The sequence below is a fragment of the Sesamum indicum genome, linkage group LG11, assembly GCF_026168435.1.
Source record: "Sesamum indicum cultivar Baizhima isolate 11 linkage group LG11, ASM2616843v1, whole genome shotgun sequence".
NCBI classification, from domain to species: domain Eukaryota; kingdom Viridiplantae; phylum Streptophyta; class Magnoliopsida; order Lamiales; family Pedaliaceae; genus Sesamum; species Sesamum indicum.
The window spans coordinates 7997695-8023543 of NC_142667.1; the positions used below are offsets into that span (position 1 = coordinate 7997695).

Below are 25849 nucleotides of genomic sequence, written 5' to 3' on the forward strand. Positions count from 1 at the left end.
TTCGGACTTAGAGAAAGGTGAAGGTCCAAAAACTACCTCTAAACTTAAGCTGAGAAAGATGAAGGTATGAAAAGACCTCTGAAATTAGAGATTTGTTTGAAAAAAAAAAAAAAACCCTGAAAAGATCCTCAAAACTATTGAAATGAGATAAAGGTTCTAAAAAACGCCTTCAATACTTCATCTATAACTAACTTTTGGTATCACCATCTGCAAAGTATGCAAGATACAAATAATGGTTGGGACTTTCGTTCACTCACCATCATCACTTGGGACTTTCTTTATACATTCAACTCAGTTCTCGTCGATGACTGCTTCAAGTTCAACACTAGAGGTCCTATCCTCAGTGGCATCTTATTGTTTATTCTTTAGCACATCAATAATTTTATCTACTATTAGATTCTGCTATTTCAAGCCTAATTCATTGTGATTCAGCAACTTTATCTCACTCAATTATTTGGGTCATATCTACCTTGAGAATTAGCAAAGTACTGTGTTAATAATTTTGCAGCTTCATTAAACACTTCTAATAACTTATACATAATGATCTAAAGGAACTTTAGAAAGAGTGGAATTTTTCTAAGGCATTATTTACTCAGAAAGCAAGGCCTTCCAAATTCCTAAAATATTGAAACAGGTACTTGCTTCACATATTTTGAAACATTTTATAAGTTTTGGCCTTTTGATATCTGCTTATAGACACAGACAAATCCCAAGACAAGAATTAACATTAGAGAATATGAAGGAGCTACATCTTTATATGTCAAAGCTAATCCACTATCTTCGTGTATTAAATCACTTTTAGAATATTATTCCCTATGCACTTGATAATAGGGGACTTTCGATGAGAAAATTATCTTGGTTTTTTCAGATCTTTCGACAATCCCTAAATTATAGAAATTATCTCCAGTCTAATTATCAAGCTTTGTCTCTTCTAAAACTTGATAAGTAGGGGACTTCTAATGTGGGATACTTGTAACAGTCATTAGAGACCTTCAACAACAGTCGAAACCCTAATTGTACAAGTATTTAAAAGAGTGCCCTAGGGGAGACATTTGTCAGGTGTGTATCTAATTAAGTTCTTCCCAAAGACCCGCTTATAAGAACATTATATTATGAGTAGCCAACATATCCAACGGAGACCTCCGTACTTCCCTTTGGAGACTTGAGTCATTTATCCGTTCATATTATTGTTAAGGGCTCCCAAGAAACCTTTTGCATAAATTACTCAAGGTCTAGATATTGGATCTTAAGTTATTGAAAAAAATACCTATGTACCGAGGTCTGTGGGAGACCTCTGTACTTAGTGAAAAGAACATTAGTCCTTATCTAACATAAAGGTACGAACTGTCAGTCCGAATCATATTTTTCACTATCTTGGGCTTGATATGTACAACCCCTAGTGAGTTTTTGATTATTTTAATAATTACGGCATATGTAAAATCGTATAATTAGGATCCCCTATTGGCCCTCCATACTCCTCCCAACTCTTTCTATTTCAATTCTTCATCTTCTCAAACCAAGTTCGTACGAAAAATACGGTGTATTTACATCCACATGCGTATGCATATATTGATGAGTATGATCTAAGGTTAATTATAAAAATATAAAATTATATATGTATCTTTTTAAAAATTTAAAATTATACTTACAACTTTTACAAAAAAATTACCGTTTAGATTTAGTCTTCTTTCATTATAATTTGAATAAGAAATACTAACGACGGTAAATAAAATACATAAATTTTTAATTTTACCACATATTTGAAATTCCTATGTAATAATATTATATTTATTTTTAAAAATATAATTATGTTCAACTCTTTCTATATATATTATATTTATTTTTTAATAAATACAAAAGTATTAAATTAGGTGTAAAATTAACATTTTAGGTAAATTTTTCTTTGTTGACGGTAATATTTTTCATCCAAACTCTAATAAAAATATAATGTATAGAAGAAGAATTCTTGAGGATTGCGTAAGTATAATTTTAAATTTTCATTAGGGTATATTTGGATTTGAATAAAAGGAATTCGAGATCCACACATATTTATGAAAATCTTAATTCAAAATTAAAATAATAAGAATTTAAAATTCTTTATATTTAGAATTATCCAAACATATTAAGAAATTTGAAATAATCCAAATACAATTTTAAGATATATTTGGATTAATGAATTTGGATTTAAAGAAATAATTTTAAATGTATATCCATCTCAAATTAATTTGAAATATATTTATATGTATCAAAATTTAATTAAAAATAAAAACTTTTCACATTATCTAAACGTATCTAAAAAATTGGTCAAGACGATTTCAAATCGTTGTATCGAAATGAGAAATATAATTTCACATACTTAAAATATGTATATGTATGAACTAACATGAGATGATATGGTATTTTGTTGTTAGGAGAAAGAAGTACTGTACAGGGGAGAGGGAGAGAGCGAGGAGAGGAGAGGAGAGGAGAGAGAGAATACGCATCCTCTGTCCTCACGTCTCCTTTTTTTAATTGAGAAAAAGAGATACAAGAAAACAGTATATAATAGAGAGAAAAAAGTAAGATAAGCAAACAACAAAAGGGGGATACGCTCGGAAAACTCGAACGACCAAAGGAAACGTAGAGGAATTTACAGCGAAATAATATACTGTGCTGCAATCACTCAGAACCCACCCTCTATTCTTCATTCGGGTTTTCTCCTCAGAAAAAAATAATTTAATTTACCAGAAATAAAGAGATATGGATAGATTATAGTCTGAAAATACATATACTATTATCAAAAAAAAATTCAAAACTTAAAATAAAAAAATAATACTTATATTTTTTTTCCTTGCAAAAATTAGAGAAGCGATTTCAAAAATTAAAATTTAAAAAATACATAGTAATTATATATATGATATTTATACTAAACTAAACATATAGCTGAATTATTAATTACTTTAATAATTAAAACATATGAAAAGTGATGATTTTAATTTATATTTATACTTAATTAAAGAAGTAAAGAACATAAAGTCATAAACTACAAACAATTACATAGACATAGTTACATAAACATCACATAAGTACTGTAGATTGCAGAAGAAATCATAAATAGAAAGAAAAACCAGAAAAAAAATAGGGGCAGTCAGTGGCATAAGAGACGAACAATCGTGTTGGAGTTGGAATATCATGCATGCAATCGGTAGAGTATTTATTTCTGTTGAGGCTGACTTCCTTCCTTAATTAGTTTTTTTTTTTAGTTCACAAAGGCAGACCTTTGAAGTCAATCCCAAAAAGAAATTATGATATTTTGCTATTGGCTCGCTTTCTCTCCTGTCCTGATAATCATTATTGAACTTTATCATGGGGCTCCTCATTCTCAGCCTTCATTATCGGGTGAATAGCAATTTCTTTTCCTGTGATATTAAAAATGAGCACGTTACTCCCATATGAAAAAAAAATATAACAATTTACCCTCCTATACTTTTTAAAATGAAGCAATTTACCTCCTTATGTAGGGAGGTAAATTGCTTCATTTTTAAAAATATAGGGAGGTAAATCACTATTTATTTTTTCATGAGAGGGTAATTTACTTATTTGTTATATCACAAAAGGGTTGCTTGCATTTTTCCCTTCATTATCTAAAGAGATCATTTCTAAAGCTATTGAAATCATGGTTGAATGAGTTTCTAGTGAGGTGCATGACTTCATCTTTTTTCAGAATTACTATTTGTGAGAATCAGTTTACTTAAAATTTAGAACGTGCCATCCACAGAGACGTTCTATTAAAAATCATGGTGTGCATATATTTTTTATTTTCATAAATTATTTGCCTATTTGAACAACTACTACCTTATATTTTTATCATATTTTGTTCTCATCATGTGTCTTAAGCTATAGAACGTGCTAGCCCGGAACTGTAATTGGTCATCAAGAATGGCAATGACATGCCCAATTAATTGGACGTGAGTAGAAGGGGTGCTACCGAGATAGTTTCCATAAGCAACCCCCGGGAAAACTCCCCAAAAGATCTCTCCCATGAATTTATGGTAAATTCTACCCTTGATTTATTTGAAAAACTTATACGCGTATCACTTCTGCATGCACAGTAAGTTATATTTCAAATATTATTTTATGGATACAGTTTAACGTAGATTTTCATGGTAAATTCTACTAAAGATTTATTGCTTTTGAAGGTCCGCCCTTCCATAAAATTCATTAAAACTGTTGAAGGGTCATTGTTGCGAAACGACTGAAGTTCCATGCTTTCTTCAAATTTTTATTGCTGGAGGTCTGAAAAAAACCTCCAAGGCTGATTCAAGGTTTGGTAAATGCCTCGAAAACTTCATCCAAAAATATGATTATTTCAAAAAGTCTTCCAAAGATTAAATTCTTTACATCTGAAAAAGGCCTCCAAAAGTTGACGAATTTTCGACATGGTCATCATTATTTTCCTCCGAGGCCCCCTAGGTATAAAATCAAAGGTTACTATTAAATCGGGTTTCATTATTATTTTTCTCCAAGGCTCTCAACATATTAAACCTGAGGTTATTATTAAATTGGATTTCATCATTGTGGATAATGAAATTAAGTATGAAGCTCTTATGTCTGGAATATGACTAGTTCTAAGATTGGAAGAATTGGATAGCTTACTCTAGCTGTCACTAGTTAAGTTATTTGGAGAGGGTGAAACAGCTCCAACAACAATTTATGAGGTTTCTCCAACAGCAGTTTATGATGTTTCTCCGACAAAAATGTATGAGGTTTCTTCCAATCAACAAGTATGAAAAAGACAGAGGTCGTAAAAAAGACCTCCAATCTTAAAATGTCTAAAAAATATTATGTCTAAAAAAGACCTCCAATATGGAAATATTTGAAAAAGACATCTAGTTTTAAAGGTCTAAAAAGACCTCTAGTTCAGAATAGAAAAAGTCTGAAAAAGACCTCCGGACTTAGAGAAAGGTGAAGGTCCGAAAACTACCTCTAAACTTAAGCTGAGAAAGATGAAGGTATGAAAAGACCTCTGAAATTAGAGATTTGTTTGAAAAAAAAAAAAAAACCTTAAAAGATTTTCGAAACTATTGAAATGAGATAAAGGTTCTAAAAACCACCTTCAATACTTCATCTAAAACTAACTTTTGGTATCACCATCTGCAAAGTATGCAAGATACAAATAATGGTTGGGACTTTTGTTCACTCACCATCATCACTTGGGACTTTCCTTATACATTCAACTCAATTCTCGTCGATGACTGCTTCAAGTTCAACACTAGAGGTCCTATCCTCAGTGGCATCTTATTGTTTATTCTTTAGCACATCAATAATTTTATCCACTATTAGATTCTGCTATTTCAAGCCTAATTCAGTTGTGATTCAGCAACTTTATCTCACTCAATTGTTTGGGTCATATCTACCTTGAGAATTAGCAAAGTACTGTGTTAATAATTTTGCAGCTTCATTAAACACTTCTAATAACTTATACATAATCATCTAAAGGAACTTTAGAAAGAGTGAAATTTTTCTAAGGCATTATTTACTCTGAAAGCAAGGCCTTCCAAATTCCTATAATATTGAAACAGGTACTTGCTTCACATATTTTGAAACATTTTATAAGTTTTGGCCTTTTGATATCTGCTTATAGACACAGACAAATCCCAAGACAAGAATTAACATTAGAGAATACGAAGGAGCTACATCTTTATATGTCAAACCTAATCCACTATCTTCGTGTATTAAATCACTTTTAGAATATTATTCCCTATGAACTTGATAATAGGGGACTTTCGATGAGAAAATTATTTTGGTTTTTTCAGATCTTTCGACAATCCCTAAATTATTTATTAAGGCTAGAAATTATCTCCGGTCTACTTATCAAGCTTTGTCTCTTCTAAAACTTGATAAGTAGGGGACTTCTGATGTGGGATACTCGTAACAGTCATTAGAAACCTTCAATAACAGTCGAAACCCTAATTGTACAAGTATTTAAAAGGGTGCTCTAAGGGAGACCTTTGTCAGGTGTGTATCTAATTAAGCTCTTCCCAAAGACCCGCTTATAAGAACATTATATTATGAGTAGCCAACATATCCAACGGAGACCTCCATACTTTCCTGTGGAATCTTGAGACATTCATCCGTTCATATCATTGTTAAGGGCTCCCAAGAAACCTTTTGCAGAAATTACTCAAGGTCTAGATATTGAATCTTAAGTTATTGAAAAAAATACCTATGTACCGAGGTCTGTGGGAGACCTCTGTACTTAGTGAAAAGGACATTAGTCCTTATCTAATATAAAAGTACGTACTGTCAGTCCGGATCATATTTTTCACTATCTTGGGCTTGATATGTACAACCCATAGTAAGTTTTAGATTATTTTAACAATTACGACATATGTGAAATCGTATAATTAGGATCCCTGATTGGCCCTCCATACTCCTCCCAACTCTTTTTATTTCTCTTCTTCATCTTCTCAAACCATTGAATAACTACAAGACATCATATTATGCGAAAAAACCAGATCTTTTCAGGACATATTTTGTTAGTTTTTAGTTGTTTAAAAGGAGTGTTATGTGAAGTGAATTGGGAAGGAGCAATGATGGCTGGCATTTGGCCCAACCCAGTCATGTTGGTGATTTCATTCCTCAACATTAGAACACAGTGTTGGGCTATCACCCAGCTTGTTTCTTATGTTGTTGGTTGTAAATGTGTTCACCCATATCACACACAACACCGCAGAACATGTTTTGGCCTTACTATCCAATGTTGTCGTGTTCTTCAACCTCTTTTGTTTTAACTTTAATTTTAATGATGGGACAAAAAAATATTAATTTATAAAAAATAAAAATAAAAGTTATTAATTTATAAAAATTAGAAATCAAAATTAATTTTGGATCAAAACCGTTAAAAAAATTGCATCAACCTTCTTTCAACTCAAGTTGCTCAACAATAGGTCGAGAGCAGTACACTGTAAGCAGTGGATCACAGCTCCTGTTATCGTCTTCGTCCGGAGGATAAGATTAACCATAATCCAACACTCTTTCTCCCTCCCATTCTTACAGAAACCACCACCATGTCTCTCTCCTCCGCCTCCGCCACCATTCCCACCACCAAGCCCTTCTCCACCTCCGCCGCTCTCTCCTCCTCCTTCCTCCTTCGCCTTCCTGTCAAACGCTTTTCTGCTCTCTCCCTCAATGCTTCCTCCTCCAGACCTACGGTCGTCTCAGCCTCAATGGAGGCCGGAATAGGCGTCATGGGCACAAAACTAGGAATGATGTCATACTTTGATTCCTCCGGCACCGTTATCCCCGTCACCGTAGTCGGCTTCCGCGAGGGCAACATTGTCACGCAGGTGAAAACGGAGGCCACCGACGGGTACGATGCGGTTCAGGTTGGGTACCGGAGGGTACGAGACCGGAAACTGACGAAACCAGAGCTAGGGCACTTGGAGAAGTCCGGAATTATTCCCCTGCGCCACTTGCAGGAGTTCAGGCTGCAGTCGGTGGAAGGGTTTGAGCCGAATCAGCGGATACTGATGCAGGAGCTGTTTAACGAAGGAGATTTGGTTGATGTTTCAGGGACCACCATCGGGAAGGGGTTCCAAGGTATGAGTTTCCTATTTGTAAATGTCTTATATTGGTGTTGTATGCCTATGCTATTACTGGTAGTACTTTGTGCATTGATTCTTTTGAGTTTCTGGAAATTTGTGTTGAGATTGAGTGAGACTAGACTGGCCAATCAAATAAAAAGTGATTTACAGTTTAGGGAGATGAATTAGTGTGCAAGTGATTGGTTAGGTGTAATCAAGCTTAATCCTATCTATAAAATATAAATTACTGCATTGATGGCATATTGACTTCTATAATTATTTTGTTGTTGATGTGGGATAAAATATGCGGGAATTGATAATTCCATAAACCCCGAAGGATTTATTGCACATAATTCAAAACCTTGGGTGTTTTTTCGCTTTAATTTCTTAAAATTTTGTCATCTAGATAAGATGTGTGCAAACATCCTAGAAAAGGGAGAAAGGAGGAACAATCAAGTTGGAGGGGGGCCAAATTGGGCATTAGGTGGGTGATTCTTAGAAGGTTTCACAACTTTGAGTTCCAAACAATCATAACAATTCATGTAAACAGATTCTATATTGATCGGTTCATGTGGATTATTGTGATTGACTTGGGACTAAAAGTCATGGGACCTCTTAAGAATGATCTTTTATTAGGTTGAATGAGTCTATATGTGAAAATTCTTGAATCTCTAAGTGTATCATTAGTTATGTAAATGTGGTCTTCAGTGTGTAATACGATTGAGAAAAAACTCAATGGAAATGCACCTTTCTGGGCCAGCATTGATACCAGTGGACTCATTGATTACGGAATAGATAACAATTTTTTGTGTTACCCTGTTAATGAGTTACTAGGTTTTATGTTTGTTGCTCTAATTTCTGAAGAAATTTTCATTAAATAACGTAAGACATTATGTGCGGGCATCCTAAAGAAGAGGAGAAATCTTGAGTTTATTACGGAAACAAGGTTATTAGGCCAAGTGGCTTCACAAAAATTCTGGATTCATAAACCGTCATTCTTTATGTAATTGTGGTCTTTTGCGTCTGGTAATGCAATTGCGACAAACCTGGTTGTACATGCAGCTTTCTGAGTCGGAAATGATGCCTGTTGCTTCATTACTAGTTCAGTAAACGGATCAGTTTTTCTACTTTAGCCTGTATAATGTTCTGTATTTCCTTTTTCGCTGCAAAACACTGCTATGAATTTGTACCTAATCTGGTGAATCAGCGCCAAACATGTAAATCTGTCTCGTTGAAGTGCACTTGAAGCTCAATGGCATGTTTAACCAGGTGGTATCAAGAGACATAATTTCAAGAGAGGGCTTATGAGTCACGGGTCGAAGAGCCACAGACAGCTTGGATCCATTGGTGCCGGCACTACTCCTGGACGTGTGTACAAGGGCAAGAAAATGCCCGGGAGAATGGGAGGCACCAAGACCAAGATTCGAAAGCTGAAGATCGTCAAGATTGACAATGAACTCAACGTCGTGATGATCAAGGGGGCTGTACCTGGTAAGCCTGGAAACCTTCTGCGTATTACTCCCGCAAAGATTGTGGGCAAAAACATACCAAAAAATTAGATTTTGGCTGTTGTAGTTCTCTCCTGTATGGTCTTGATTCTTTTGTAATTCAAGTTTGCAATCAATAGTATTTCAATTCATATTCAGTTGGTATCTGATTGTCTTCTTTTTGTTCTTTTCTTATTGGGAAAAATGTAAGTTTGTGAAAACTTATAAATACCTCCTTCAATTGAAAAATATGTAGTACTAAATAGTGAAGTGAACATTACTACTTTGCCCTTACTGAAATTTTAAAAATAAGTAAATAAATAAAGTTTGAAAAAATGGAAAAAATTTGAGGATGAAAAAAATAAATAATGCATAAAAAATATTAGTCTATAAAAATATAATTTCATAATTAAAAAGAATATTTTGATCAATTTATCACAAAATAAATAAAAACCTAACAAAAGCTATCAAAATGAGTATGTGATTTGATGAATGATAAAATTAAGAAAGTATATGTAATTTCTTGAATAATAAAGACCCATTTGTAATTATATCAAACCGCAAAGGGTGGATTGTAATTGACCTTTTAATTTTTAGATCCGGACTCAAACCTGGATCCAGCTAGATTAAAATACTGTGTATATTGATCTATTATGTACCTTGATAAATATGTGACAAAAATGTAAGAATTTTCACATCAAAATAACATTATAGCTAGAATTTAATAAACATGGTTTATTATGCCCACACAAAATAGTAAATACCCCAATCAAGCCTGCATATTTATCTACTCCTGCATGTACAAAGGAAACCTAGAAAACCAGTTTCACCAACTATAGAAAGGAATTGGTTAAAAAAATGGCATTCCTTAATCAAATTCATCTGGTCCACAGCAGTACAAGAAAGGGATGAGTCCAGAAAAATGCGGGTTCATCGTTTTCACCATACTCGTTCCGTAGTAACTCAATTATATGAAGGTAAAATTGATACATAAAAGTTCTACAATCCAGCTTAACACTATTTACCAGCGTTCTTATGGATATTTTGCTACATGGCCTGCGTGCGACCTTCAGCTACAACAAACTATAACACTGTACATCAAGGATACAATATGCTGCTACTACTGCTTTTGGGCGCCAGATTAGTCAGTTTGTCATGTCGGGCTGTACCGTAAATGTTTCTCATAAAAGTCTATCAGCTGCATCACAATCAAGCAAAATAGCTGTAAGTTAGGAAATGCATTGACAACTCATTGAATTGTAGGGAAGTGAATAGTTTAAAAAACCAAAATGAAAAGCCAGAAGAACATGAAGATTGGGACGCTTACCAAAAGTGGATTGTTAGCCTTCAAAAATTTGTTATCCACTGTGACTTTGGTTCCATCAGACCTGCACGCATAACGAAGTTCGTACAATTATAACAAACAGAAAAATTTCTTGTCGTGAACTTGTTAACAACCAAAAGCATGGCAGAATCAAGCAAATGCTTAAATAAATCCAAATATTAAAAACTAACTTTGGCTTTCTACACCCAGAACAAATAACGAAAAGGAATTTGAGACAAAATCGGCCAAATATATGATCCAAGAGTGTCATTATTTTTAACAGAACATTTAAAGTACGAGAGCTTCGGAATAATTTTTCAATGTAAAAAATGAAAACAGAATCTTGAATTACTGGAACACCTGAAACAGATAGGCCAAACTCTAGATCCTATAAGCAAAAATATCTATCTCCATAATGAAAAGTTTTGGTCTCTTGAACATTTTATTCATCTTAAATTTTGAAGACTGTTCTCATTTTGTATTATGTAATAATCCATTGATAATCAGGTTATGTTCCATTGATAATCAGGATATGGGTACAACCAAATAACAACAGATAAGATAATCAGGATCTGGGATACTTCTATGATCTAGAGTGGAGAACTACAAAGAGCTGTCGGGTCCAGAACATTCCCAAAAGCGCCAATTGACATTACCCTAAATTGTTTTCATCTTATTCCATACATTTAACATTAATATCAATATTTGAGGATAATATTATTTTAACGACACTCCAACCTTATCAATGTAAGATTGCATGCTCACAGGATCAATCTTCAAAAATAAAGTTCAAAATAAACAAATAATGCCCCAGATCTAGAATTGAAATTTAAAGTTTGTTTCTTGAACAACTGACTCTGGTTTTACACTATCTCCAATGTTATTAACGAGAAATTATAATCAGCTGCAAGTAGCCAAGCATTACTCTGTATACAGATAAAACAAAATCCCGATTCATGGAATCCTTGATAACTACAGCATGAAGTGAAGAAATACTAATATGTGACAATATAAAAGCAAAATGAAGAGTCTGTTGCATGTAAAGCTTCTTATATGAAATTCTTAGTAGAATACAAGAACACTCCTTGTACATGTAAGGATTCATCATTGTAAAGAACTGTCAGCATAGTTTTTCAGATTCCCCGTCAGGCCCATTTCCATGGGTCTAGTTTGACCTAATCTTACTTTAATGTAGAAAAAATGAAAATTATGCATATATTTCACATATTACCCTCAGAAGTAGAACTTAAATATCAGTTGGCCCACATCATTATTTTACTTAAAAGGTATTTGTTGGGGAGAATTATCCATCTTAGAAAAGCGATCCTTATTCTGGGACATCCCAACATGAGCTACTTGGGGATAGGAGAGCATGCATCAGATTAAGATAGTAGATGGATGTGCATTTCCACGGAACTTAAATATCTTTACTAAAACACAATTTAAGGAAGCTAGAAAATAGTGGATTCAAATGGAGAAATAGTGGCAAAAAACAAAGTTTCAAGCAACAATATAATATGTGGAACTGAATATTAGATGTCTGAAATCCTTCGAATTAATCTAAAACCCAAAGCTCGAGAACCAAGTTTTCCTAACAACATCAACAACATTGTAATGTAAGGTTTGCTGGTATGAGATAAACTACTACTCTACCAGATTATCATCTTCTCCAGAAAAGTATTTCTTTGCCAATCTATAGCCTCCACAGAATATAAGCTCTAACTGACATTAGAACCTCAGGTTCACACAAAATATTTACGTAATTGATTGGAAAAGGATGTAGTGTAAGTATTGATATTAGATCACGAACCTCACAGCCTCAAAGGCTACTAAGACTTCTTGAACATTGTTTGATACAGAAGCTTTATAGCTTATAGGCCTGACAATTTGGGTGATCGTGCACATGCTTTTTGAATCTTCATATGTATTCTTGCAATTCGAATTGTTCTCAAGAAAATCTGGATGTTGAATACTTATAGGTACAAGTGAAGCACATCCTGGATCTCCATTTAGTGCATCATCCACAGAGCATGATGTCGGATCTTTCATGAACCTCTTAACGGAACCAGATTTCCTCTTTTTAGCTCCTATACAACGACCTAATTGGTTTGGGTCAACACCATCAGTCTTCCTTAATCCATTTGCCAAAGCATCTTCTCCTGCCAGTTGGCTTTCTTGGGATGTTATAGCAAGCCTGTTAGCATTTTCAGTACTGACCACCATTGCTCCCTTCAATTCACAGATCTTCAGATCCAACTCATTTTGCTCCTTTTCATATTCCGTAATAACAGAAACCATCCTTGCACCATTCTCTATTACTTTCTTGGAGTTTTCTATACTGTTTATGCTGTTGACATTAGTCTCCCCACTCTCATTTGTACCACTCAAGTCATTTAGCCTGGGAAAGGATAATGGCTCCTCTGCAATCCTGATCACGTGTGAGGGCACGTTATAAGTAGCAGCTGCAGGGGATCGTTGCTGCTGGTGGTGCTGCTTTTTCTTGGTTTGAACATGAGTTACTCCAGTCTTGCGCTTTCTTTTGCGGGTCGACCTACTTTTCCCAGCTTTCAAACTTCAGATCCAACAAAACCAGAAGAATCCAAAACCAAAAAGGAGAAAGAGAAACAACACGATTAATACTCACAAATTACATAATTGTCATCGTAATCATTTGATTCACAGAAACACCAGCGCTAGAAAGGACAAAACATACTGACAATAGAAGCAGAAATAAAAACCTTTCTTCAAATGCATCAATAACATCCGAGCATTGCAACAGATTCTCCAGAGGCTCCCATGTGTTTGCCGCCTCCGACCAGCCTCGCCTTCCCAAAAAAGGCCCAGCGCATTAATCAGAAGAAAAATCGTATCCATCTTATCTAAACTCAAATCAATTTCCCACCATTTTCTCCAACAGATATCGAGCACTAATTAAGTACATTGAGTTCTGGATTACTCACCATTTGATGAGGTACTGCACTTGACCCTTTTATTTTTGCCGAATTTCAAATAATCCCCGAAAATAACGAAACAACAACAGAAAAAAGATCAAGTAAGCTTCAGTAAGACCCTCCATATACAATTCTCCTTTCAGAGTTTCTTCTGAAAGGGCCCAAAAGAAAAATAAAGAAAAAGAAAAAAAAGCAAGGAAATCACCTTCCTAACGCGCTTTCTGCGGACAGCCTCAATCTCGTAGTATCCTTCAGCAAGCTTAGTCCTCTCGCCCTCAGCCTCCTCTCCCTCCTGAATTTGTATGTTTTCAAACTGCTCGTACTCTTTCTCAGCTTCCGAATCCTCCTCCTCCCCTTCTTCCTCTTCATAAGCCTCATCTCCAGTCTCAAATCTCTCACTCTCCTCTGGATTTTTCCTCCGCTCCTCTCCCACCACATCGCCTCCGCCATTGACGGAGACCACGGCGGTGGAGGGTTCAGAAGGCGGAGGTCCGGATGGTTGTACTGGGTCAGCGTTGGTATTCCTCTTTTTCCCTCCTTTCATTTTCTCTCTCTTCAGTGTTCTCTCTCTCCCCCTCCCTCCCCCTCCCGTGTCTAGAGTCTACCCTGCGAGGCTGGAGCCGAGGGCTCAGGCTATTTCAATTTCTCAGGGACATTCTCGTCATTTCCCACGTTGTTTTTCTTTCCCACTCTCCCTATTAATATATACTCTTTTGGGTGAATTTTGCTTAATTTATTTAAAATATCTTATAAATTCTTACATCTTAAAAAAAAATCATATTAAATTTTATTTTAAAAATAAATTTTAAAAGTATTAAATAAAATTAGCAGTGACAAATAAGTCAATTCGATTCGCGAGCTAGACGAGCTGGCTCGACTAAAACTCAACTCGAGCTTGAAAGAGTCGAACCATCATATTTATGTTCGACAGTTGAAGAGCCGGCTCAATTTTTTATTTTTATTTTTTTTAATATTTTTTATTTTTAAATAATTTTATATATTTAACCACACGTATAATAGTATATTAGATTAATATAAAAAAAAATATTTGTAATGTATTAGAATTATATCCAATCAATATCTCATATTTTAATTTTATATCAACATATGGTATTTCAATCTCTATCTAAAAATAAAGCATAATACCAATTTAGTATTTTTTTATAAATGATTTTAGTATATATTTGAATTTTATTGTTATTTTTTAATATCAATTTATAATTTTCTAACAATTCGAAATATTTTGTATATTTTCTTGGGAGTATATACTTGAACCAAGATTATGTCTAAGTACTTGAATAATTTTATGTATATTTTTGTAAGTTTACTAATTATATTACTACTACACAAATATTAGATATATAATATAAAATTGTATATTACTAATATTAGATTAATTTAATGTAAACAATGCTTTGTGATTTTATAGTTAATTATATATTATCATCATCATTATTTGTTATTTTTTATTTTATATTAAGTATTGATCTTTTAAATTATCTAATATTTGAGAAATTTTGAGAGTATATTTTTATTAGATGCAAAATAAATTGTGATTGTCAATATACCATAATTATTATTTTAATTTTGATTTTAATTATTATTAAAAAGTATTTATTTTTTACAAGCTCACGCTCGAAATTATGTGCTCGAGCTTGAACCTTAATTTTTTGCCGATCTTGACTGAAACTCTACTCGTTTACACCTTAAACACGATGTTATGGTGTTTAGTATAATAAGTTCTTGATTGTAATAATGACCAAAAAGCTGTTTAGATATTTTTTCTTTTCAAAAAAAAAAAACCCCGTCTATTATATGAATGGTAATAATGAAATTCTAACAAAATTATGAGAGTATTTTCATTTTTTAGAGGTTGAGAATAAAGAGTTTAAAAATCTTATTAAAAAAAACGGGTTGAGCTTATTTTTTTTAAAGAGCATATAAAATTTTAAACATCTTATTTTAAGATATTATAGTCTTTTAATATAAAAATAAATAAATAAATAACCAAACAATTTTGAAAAGCTTATAAACTCTCAAAGATTTTATACGTTTTCAAAAACCTATAAACTCAGCCAAACATAAGAATGGCAATGGGGGTGGATCTATTCGAACTCAAGACGAGTCCCCAATAATGAACCTCATACCCATAACCTACCCCGGATCAAGCCCCGCCCTTCCCATCCCTTCAAAAACCCGGGCCCCAACCCGACCCCGCCTCGATTGGATAAAAAAAGAAAAGTTTCATATGATGTTTAATTACAATTTATTTAGTTTATTGTTTATCCTCCACGTAAATTCCTCGTATATTTATTTTACATTACAATCAATTAAATCATAAGAGTTATATTATATTTGTTTTATTTTCCCATTCATAATAATTTATGCAAAAAAATTTCAAGTTGATGAAAGGATATTAAAATTTTAAAAGCATTTTAATCAATTTTTCTCTTCATCTCCATCTTTTTCTTTTTATAGCCTTCAATTAAATTTCTTTTAATTCATTTATTGCTTTATTTTTTTATTTTCTTGAATAAATAATATCATTGTAGATTGATTTAGGTACTTTACCATACTTTTTTAATTTAAAATAAATTATATAATATAAATAATACATTCAATTATTTTTATTATTTTTCGTGTTCTTTTAAAATTGTATATATACAAAATTATTCAAGGATCTAATTTAATATAATATATTTTTTAATAATTAGTATTCTATATAAATATATTAAAAATTATAATTAATTAAAAAACTAATTGAGGAGGATCTGGGGCGGGTCGACGGTAAAACCTAGATCCGGACTGAACCTAGTGGGCCTCCAAATTACGGTTTGTCCAACCCTATTATCATCCATATTCAAACACCCTTTTAAGTTATTTGTTTTTATCAATAACATTTTATTCTTGTTTATTGTATCTTTATTCTCTTTTATTTAATTAAATAAGATAATAAAATTTTAAATTATATATATATATATATATCGGGTGTGCTTTAATTACTAATACTATTTATTTAGGGTGAATCCCACGTAATAATTAACGATATTATGGTAAAATATTTATTGAGAAAAACACCTTTAAATATATTTATTTATTCACAAGATATTTATTTCTTTGATCAATTAACTTTACTACATATTTAGTATCAATTTATTTGGTCAAATATAATCAATTAGTCATTTTATGTTCATTTTTTTTAAAAAAAAGCATAATATTAATGATGAAAGTTTGAGCCATAATTTTGAAAATCATCATAATTTTGTGCATTAAATGAAAAAAAATATTTTATTGAATTACCAATTTTTTTTAAATTTAAATACTTTTTTATTTTTAATATACTTTAGTCTAAATGGCATAAAATCCCTGCGTTTTGAAAAAGCTAAAAATCCCAAATTATTTTAAAAATAGGCGAAAACCCCCTTTGCTTTCTCAAACATAGCTCAATCGCTCATCTCTATTAAATATAACTAACGGTGCTAATATTTTATAAAATAACCATTATGCCCTTGCCTATTATATATTATTCTTTATATAATAGTTGTTGGATCCTTATTGAAAGATGGGAGTTGTCAAATCTAACCAATTAATTTAAACTATTAGATTTTAAATTTATAAAAAAGATCAAGTGTTCAAATTTATTAATTTACAATATATATAAAAAATTATTATTTTTAATAAAATATACTTCCCTCCCAAAGCCCCACTGCCCTTCCCTCGCGGTGATATTATTTTAAAATGCAAAAAAAGAAAAATAGCAAAATGGAGTGATTTTCAAATTGTTGAAATTTTAAAAAGCATCGCAATGTTAAAACGCGGTGTCACTAATTTAAAAAAAAAAAATTATTCAGTCGTCACGATAAGAAATCACGGTGACTGAATTTTATAAAAAAATAAATAAATTAATATTCAGTCACCACAATGACAAATCGCAGTGACTGAATTTGTTTTAAAAAAAATTACGTTGACTGTCACCGTGCTGTGTGATCGCTGTGACAGTCAACTTTTCAAACTTAGCAAATTATTTGCAGGTAGCTTTTTGGACACTGCTTCTAAATGCAGCGGTGTCACAGTTAAATTATTTACTAACACCGTGATTTTTTATCGCGATTTTTCGCCTATACACTGAAGCCAAATATTTTTCTTACGTTCGTCGCATTCTTCTCAAATTTCTTCACTTTTTATTTGAAGATTTACGATTGAAAATGCATATAGTAAGTTATTTATTAATTTTTTGTGTTATTTATTCCTTTCTTATTATAATATTATTAAAAAAAATTATTTTGATGTGAATTTTATTTTGTTGTGAAGATATGACGGAGCAAAATATCATTGATATTGTTATATATTTTGGAGGTCAACAAATTAATTCAAATGGTTCTGTGAGTTATGATCGTCCTCCGCTCAGATTTTGCAAATTTCTCGTAGTACTACTTTTGCTAAGTTAGAATTAATTTTGTATGAAGAAATTGAATTTGATAGGAATAATTTTTAAGTTGCATATATTTTTTAAATACATAACATTTAATTTTGGACAAAGGAGGGAGACGTTGTTGGCAGTTAAGAAGGATCGTGATATGCAATTTTTTTTAATCCGGTGAATAGATATGTGTCTATTGATATTTTTTACTGTACTAAATGACCCGACTGTTGGTGAGTGGGGAACGTATATGTCTATGATAATGCAAGATTTGCAGAATTTGCTAGTAGTAACTCAAGAAATGGGGCGATTTGGTATTAATGAAGATTATACAGGTCCATCTGCATATGCAAACTCATCGGATTATGCATGTCCATCAGATTATGCGGTCCATCTGCATATGCAAGTCCATCAAATTATGCGGGTCCATCTGAATATAATAAACAAAACGCCTAGTCTGAAGTCGAGAGTTTGTTAAACACTGAGCAAACAAATTCAGAACCAGATGAGGTTGAAGAGAGCCAGATTGATAATAATCATGATGATGATGGTGATGTAAGCATACCAATTATGATGGATGTTCTTGGTGATAATGTAGATGGCTCAACAAGGCGAGTACAAGACCAGTTTGATTTGAACATGCTCGCCGTCCCTGACCAAACAAATCTATATCCAGTTTTTCCATTTTTCAGCACAACAAATTCAGAAGTGCCTGCTGACTCGATCGATATCCCTACTGGTAACTGGGGTAATTTTTACGACTCAAATACTGGAGAGCTCGCTATTATGCACATGGCACATATACGTGCCTCCTGTAATACAGCCTCGAACAGGCTATTTTCATCACACGTATTTTCAAGTAAATATTCATGTAACACTGTCGGTTTTATTTTGGACCATCTGAAAGCATTTTCATCTAGCATAAAATCCAACCATTGATAGCAATAACTTTTCCACTACTGAGTACTATACATTGTATCTACTCCGGTAATAAGATTACCTTCCGCCGAGAGTGTCCAGATGATAGCGATGTCCTGCAATGTTACAGTAGCCTCGCCAACCAAGAAATAATAAGTATGCGTCTCGGGACGTCATCTCTCAACTAATGCAGTTATTAGGTGGGTGTCAATCTTAATATGCCCATACTGTAAAACACCCAAAAATCCCATATTTTGGAGCATTTGCAAAACACGAATGTGAGATGAGACTAGTTGAAAGACGCAGAAAAAAGGTATATCACTGCATCGTACGTATAAAATTGTATCTGGAGCTCCAAACACATCTTCAAATCGATGATTTAACTGTCCGTACAACACACTAGTATTAATAGGACCAAAGTTAGCCATAATAACTCATAATATAAATATTTGAAAGCTCAATTTTTTTCTCACTGCTCAAATTTCTTATTCTTCTCTACAAAATCTCACTGCTCAAATTTTTTCTTTTTTGCTGCAAGGAGGGGGAACAACAACATTGCATCACCGCTTGAACAACCAGCGGTGGCATAGTGTTGTTGACATTGCCTTAGGTGGTGTCAGGACACAAAGCTTTGGCCGGCCTTTTCTTTGTTTTGGATTTTCGTTTTTATTTCTTATTTTTTATAAAAATCAGTCACCACGATTTCTTATCGCGACGACTGAATTTTTTTTTTATTATAAAATTAGTGGCACCGCGTTTTAACATTGTGGTGCCGCTTAAAATCCAAAAACTTTCAAATTCACTCCATTTGTTAATTTTTTTTTTTTTTTGTATTTTTGAAATAATTACCCCTTCCCTCCCCCCCAACCTCCACCCTCACTTGCTGTCATGACATCACCTAATGCAGATCTGGGCAACGACAAAACCCTACCACTATGTTTGAATTAATATTTTGGATGTTTTTGTTTTGGTGTTTTGGAGATAGAGAGAGAAAAATAGAAATAAGTAAGTATATGTTTTGAGATAGATGATATGTTTGGATTTGTATTTTGATATAATATAAAATAATATAAAATAAGTGGTGTAGTTTTGATGTTGGGATTTGGGAGACAGGAGTTACTGTTCATTGTCAAATCATGTCTTTTAATATATATATTTAGTAATATATATGTGTATGTATATATAGTATTTTATTTGTTAGTGAAATATAATATATATATTTATGTTAAGAGAAGAATAAAAAATAATAAAAAAAAGTAATAAAAAAAATTAAATTACAATTGCACACCTAGTGGAGGTGTGCAAAACACAAAAACAAACAGGCTTTGTTTGGATTTCTTACTTCGCATTTCTTGAGATAAAATAAAACACACTCAATGCTTATTTTTGTATTTTTACACCTTATCTGTATGTTTTTCTATTTTTCAACTTTCTATATATAATATATATATACATTTATATATATAAATAATATAAAACAAACATGATTTGACAATAAACAATAATTTTTGTCTCCCAAAAGTACAACATTGAATATAAAATATTTATATATATACATATTTATATATAAAATATATGATTCGACAATGAACAGTGATTTTTGTCTTCCAAATCCCAATATCAAACCTACACTACTTATTTTAAAATATTTTAAATTTTCTCAAAACACAAATCCAAATATATCATCTATTTTCAACACACACTTACTTATCTTTATTTTTTTTCTCTCTATTTCCAAAACATAAAACAAAATAACTAAAACACAAATCCAAACATAATGATAAGGTTTTGTGCTTTTGGCCCATCTCTAAAATGGGCCAAAACACAAAACCAAACATTGTGTGCAGGGGTGACCGCGACAACCGCAGTCACCTTCAGATTGAGCAACCGTGACCAATTTTCTTTTTTAAATTATTTCTTTTACCTTTTTAAGTTCTAAATCTAAATTTAAAAATAATTAAATTTGAATAATTCATTTAAACATTTTCAAAAGCTTGAATATAATAGAAAAGTATCAAATTTTTATTTTCAATAGTTATAACATTAATTTAGATTTAAATATAATTTATTTAATATTTTTAATATAATAATTTAAATTAGTTAATAATATATAATTTTTTCAGTAATTAATATTCATATTTGTTAAAATAATAAGATACTTGTTAAAATATTAAAAAATTATATATTTTTAAATAAATATATTTAAAAAAAATTATTAAATTTTTAAAAAAGCTGAAAACGCAAAAAAAAAAAAAAACACTCAGACACGCTAAAAATAACTTAAAAATGCCCAAACACTATTGTATAGTCATAATAAGGGTATTTAGTCATAAAGGCCCCAAAAAATCGTACAAGTACATCAAAACACTCCTCTAACCGCACCACTCGTGCGGTTTCTAAACTTCCCATTAGCTGCTAAGTTGAAAACATTAGGGGTCTTTTAACTTTTTTAGAAATATAAGGGTAAACTGACATCTTAGAAGCTCCATAATGTAATTGTATCCAAATACTTCATCTAACATCTTACAAGATGTATGACCTTGTAAGATCTTTTAAATAAATTTAGACAAACACCCTTTAATTCAAAATTAATTCTATATTTAGGTCGATGGATTTCGAATTTGAAGGAATTATTTGAATTTGATAGAAAAAAAGTTAAATGACTCATAATTAAAAGAATTTAAAACTCCATTAATATTCAACAAAACATAATTCATACAATTACATAAAATTATACTAATTTATCTGTTCATCGCACGTTAATCTTTTATGCGTATATCAATTTAATTCTTGAAATTAATACAACTTGAAAATTCACATTGTAGTTATACACACACTTAATCTAAAGTTTAATAATTCATTTATTTTAATCTTATCTGTATTTTTTGTATTATATTATATTATAGTATTTATAAAGTGTTAGGGTGTTATTATAATTATTTTTTATATCCTATTTTAACATGTCACCAACCTTTGTTCATTTCTTCTTCATTTTTTCCTTCAACCTTTTTTTCCCTCTTAATTTATATATTAGTAAAATAAATCTAAATAAGCACAATAAAAAGTTATTGTATGGATAGTGAAAGGTTAAACTGTATTAGAATTTTCTGAATTTTTTTATAAATATTTTTCTATTAATTAAAAAATTACAAATATCTCACTAGGATTAACGGTCGTCTGACAAATATATCCTACAATGGAATGCCACTAGGGATAATTATTAGAGGATCGCTAGTTTTAGAAAGTATTTATAATTTTTTAAATAATAAAAGTATATTTTTAATTATGATAAATTTAAAGGAGTCCGTTGTAATTTACACTGAGTGAAAAAGTAATAAATATTTTAAAATTTTTGTATTAATTAAAAAAAGAAATTAAGCTAGTAGAAATTGGCAAGGTAATAGATATGGGATTTCCTTATAATTGTTCTAACCTGTAAGAGAAAAACTCATCTGAATTTGATTGCAGGGTTGGTTCCAATGGGGTGCATTTCATGCGCCATTCCCAGGTTTCTCCGACCGACCACCACCGTATCGCCGCCGCTCAAGTTTCAATTTTTTGCTTTCCGCTGCCGTACAGCGGCGGCGGCGGCAGTGTATCCTGCTCTATCCTTACCAGAAAGGGACGAAATAAGAAGCCCGGAACTCGTCGCCCGAGAATATGCTGACCTCAATCTCTCCGACAAATTCTGCCAGGTTGCTCAACTGGGCTTTACTGTTTTAGCTCTGATTACAGGATTTATTCTTTTCCAGAATCTCCAAACGATCTTGTTATTTCATTAGTTCTAGAGTTTTTTATTTCGAAGAGGTATTGCAGGAGGTGGGTCATGTTAGAATCCGGCAGCATGTTAATCCTCTCCGGTCATCTCTCATGGTAAATTCTTCATCACAGGGTTTTGGTTATGCCCTTTTGTATGTGCACGCACTGACTGCACTCTGTGTGTGTGAGAGAATACATAACCATAGAACAGGGTCAGTGTTTTAGAGAGTTTATCTTAGTCTATTGAAGAGTTCAAGAAAGCTCTGAGTCAAAAAGGAGTTGGTATTTCCATTCTTATATGTAGGTTCCAGTGGAAGTGCCAGATTGGGATGCTGTGTACAATGACACTACATTGCCGTTGATGGTTGATATTGGTAGTGGTAAGAGATGAGTTACTTTCTTTGATGGTTGATAGTGGTAGTGGTAAGAGATGAGTTACTTGGCATTTGAAGTGCTGTTTTTTGTTAGGCTTGTGCAATTTGGTGGAAATGTGCGATTTTGTGTTCTAGATTTGTTTATTGCATCTAAGTGGTGTGGTTTATGCAATGTAAAACCAGGTTATTCTAAGTTTCAATAAGAACTCAATTCTTGTTGGTGTACTTAAAGTTTGGATTGAAAACAGTATTATGTTATAGCGGGTTGAATTATGTGAAGCACATTTGGTTTTTCCATACTGTTGTATTTGGATATGGAATTTGAACTTGGACTGCTTTTGGTTGTTGAAATGCTGGAAAATGCAGGTAGTGGTCGATTTCTCTTGTGGCTTGCCAAAAGAAACACCGGTTCCAGGAACTATCTGGGATTGGAAATACGTCCAAAAGTATGCAACAAGTTCCCTGGTGCTATTCATATCTATGACGGAATATACAGACTGCTCTTTTCGTTGCTGGAAACTTGAACAAATGAGGACTCAGTCCTTGCTTACATTTTCTTTTTCTTCTGCAGTTAGTAAAACGTGCTGAATACTGGGTAAATGAGCTGGCATTGAAGAATATGTAAGGAGTTCAAAAGTTCAATGTATGTTGCTTTATGGAAGTCATTTGAATTGGGGTTGATATATTTCTTATTGCAGACATTTTGTTTTTGCCAATGCAACGGTCTCTTTCAAACAACTTGTGTCCACATATCCTGGTCCCTTGGTTTTAGTATCTATATTGGTGAGTACTTTGTTCTATCATAAAATTCAGTGAGCAAAGTCATTGTCTCTTCTAGATCTTTAGCAGGCAGACAAATTTCATGGAAAATATTACATGCTTCGTGTTTGTGGATTAGCTGCATCTAAAACAGAAAGTCACTTGTATCTGCAGTGCCCAGATCCTCATTTCAAGAAAAAGCATCACAAAAGGAGGGTAGTCCAGAAGCCTCTGGTTGAGTCAATTGTAGATGGCTTAGTTCCTGGAGGACAGGTATGGTTCATAACATCAGTTTTCTTGTACATATACTCTTGCTCCCTAAGGTTCTCTATGGTTTCTGCAAATGAACGGGCTACAAGTATGATCCTTACAATATGTTGTTTTATGATATACTTAAGTGAAATAAATCATAACTGAAACGCCTTGTTTTGCATTTGCTTCCTCACCCGCTTCACCTTTAAGTCACCCAATTCCAAAGTAATCACCTTGGTGGAAATCAATGGCATCTTCACATTGTAAGAGCTGTAAGCTCTATTATGTATATTTAAGGCATTGTTGATGGTGCATTTTATTGTTTGCAATGTATTATCATATTACTAATGCACACTGAAAATGACCTCAGGAAAAGACATTAAGGAATTTAGCTTAGGATTAAATATTTGTATGACTTCACGACTTTGAAGTTGATTATACACTGGGCAGATCTTCATACAATCTGATGTCCTGGATGTGGCACTTGACATGAGGGACTATTTTGATGCTGAGTCCAATAAACTTGCACATATTGACTGCATTAATCCTACTATCCCTTGTGATGACAAGGGATGGTTGCTGAATAACCCAATGGGAATACGGACAGAAAGAGAAATCCATGCTGAATTCGAAGGTGCTAGAATTTACCGAAGGATGTATCAGAAACAGTGGTAACTTTCATTTTTACGAGATCTACCCACCATTTAATCAGTACACATGATGTGTATCATTGAAACATGTCTTTGACAGGCCCTGCCTCTTTTGTATTTACAGTTGATCACCGACTCACTGATTGAATTGTCAGTCGTGTTCTTGGATCAGAAAGTGGCTTCTCAAATCTGCTGTGTTTGAGCTGACCAAATCATAGCCTGTCTTATGAAATCCTTCGCCCCATTTTGAGATGGGATTCTTGTACCAATCGTGACGGTTAAATCCCACAACTCAGGAAGACGAGATTCTACAGTTGTTTGAGCTTGTCTCTGATGTCTCCTTCATGGATCCATCAAAGCACCATTGATGCATGTCTGGGGTGAATGCCTATTCAAGTGCTGAAGTGCTCTCTGAGATGTATGATCTGTTTGAATTAAGTAATGGTGATATGATTTGCTCTCTTGTTTTATGAAAAAGAAAGCCAAAGAGCATTAGCAATTCAGGAGTTAGCTGTGTCTATATAAATGTCAATATCTGGTGCTTCACCTTTTAAATTATGATAATAATAACTAAATGTCGGACTATACTCGATGTGCGTATCTTAAATTTTATTATATTTATTTAATCAACTAATGAGAAAAATAAAACGAATATTTGATCAAAATTGATAAAATGATTTATTAAATTGGGGTAAATAAAAATTTATTAATAAAATCATTTTTTCAAAAGATGTAGTGATTTTGTAAAAAAATTAAGTGTATTTACAAATATTTTAGTTTACAATCATTCTGACAATCAAGAAAATTAATTTAGGATTTTTTTTCTTTAGTAAATAGCATGGGTTCAACAAGTTTGGACTTCAATACTGGATTTGGGCCAACGAATAAAAGAACTAAGGAACAAAATTTGCAAAACAACATGTTAGCACTTTGATATTCAAGTTAGTATAGAATTTAAGAGAAAATAATCGCAAAAAGTAAATAGTAATTAGGAATCAAAGTATGAACGAATTTGTGAGAGAGAATCATGTTCAGAATGCAAAGAGAGTGCAACGTGAGATTTGACAATAAGAGTTCAGATTTGGAAGGTATCCCCCACCTAGGGATCAAACTTGTATTTATAGAGAGGTATCCTTTTGATAGGAATCTACACGTGCACCCTATTCTTGGGCGGGATGGATTGATGTTGTTAAGATAAGCCACAATCCGTTCTTATTATTTGTTAATCTGGTCAATGCAAGTCAATCTCCATGTTGAATAGATCCTTCACCGATAAGGACTCCTAATCCGCAGGGAATCCTCCTTATCCAAAAACCTCCCTCGATATGTCTTCTATGTTGACTAGGAGATACATTTGGCGGTCCAGCTGTATGCCATGTGTGCTACGTGG

The 25849-nt window shown here is 32.7% G+C and overlaps 3 protein-coding genes across 8 annotated transcripts; 2 read left to right on the forward strand and 1 right to left on the reverse strand.

Moving 5' to 3' along the window:
• Positions 1 to 6918: 6918 nt before the first annotated feature.
• LOC105173391 (large ribosomal subunit protein uL3c) lies at positions 6919 to 9210 on the forward strand. Its single transcript, XM_011095104.3, has 2 exons — positions 6919 to 7581; positions 8835 to 9210. Exons 1-2 carry the CDS (start codon positions 7050 to 7052, stop codon positions 9122 to 9124), a joined length of 822 nt encoding a protein of 273 aa, XP_011093406.1. The 5' UTR covers positions 6919 to 7049; the 3' UTR covers positions 9125 to 9210.
• A 688-nt stretch (positions 9211 to 9898) lies between these two features.
• Positions 9899 to 13929, reverse strand: LOC105173392 (chromo domain protein LHP1). Of its 6 annotated transcripts, none has more exons than XM_020698138.2 (6): positions 13533 to 13929; positions 13337 to 13350; positions 13115 to 13201; positions 12187 to 12948; positions 10380 to 10440; positions 9899 to 10250 (listed from the first exon to the last, which is right to left on the reverse strand). In XM_020698138.2, exons 1-6 carry the CDS (start codon positions 13869 to 13871, stop codon positions 10206 to 10208), a joined length of 1308 nt encoding a protein of 435 aa, XP_020553797.1. In that variant the 5' UTR covers positions 13872 to 13929; the 3' UTR covers positions 9899 to 10205. The 6 variants fall into 6 exon arrangements, with proteins under 6 accessions (XP_020553797.1, XP_088731996.1, XP_011093410.1 ...); XM_088875870.1 differs by having other exon boundaries at positions 13094 to 13201; XM_011095108.3 differs by having other exon boundaries at positions 13337 to 13362.
• Positions 13930 to 22078: 8149 nt separating this feature from the next.
• LOC105173394 (tRNA (guanine-N-7) methyltransferase) lies at positions 22079 to 25046 on the forward strand. The gene is made up of 9 exons (XM_011095111.3): positions 22079 to 22360; positions 22482 to 22538; positions 22729 to 22804; positions 23165 to 23244; positions 23370 to 23419; positions 23497 to 23581; positions 23732 to 23830; positions 24260 to 24480; positions 24584 to 25046. The coding sequence occupies exons 1-9, from the start codon at positions 22145 to 22147 to the stop codon at positions 24585 to 24587; spliced, it is 888 nt and encodes a 295-aa protein (XP_011093413.1). The 5' UTR covers positions 22079 to 22144; the 3' UTR covers positions 24588 to 25046.
• The last annotated feature ends 803 nt before the right edge of the window (positions 25047 to 25849 follow it).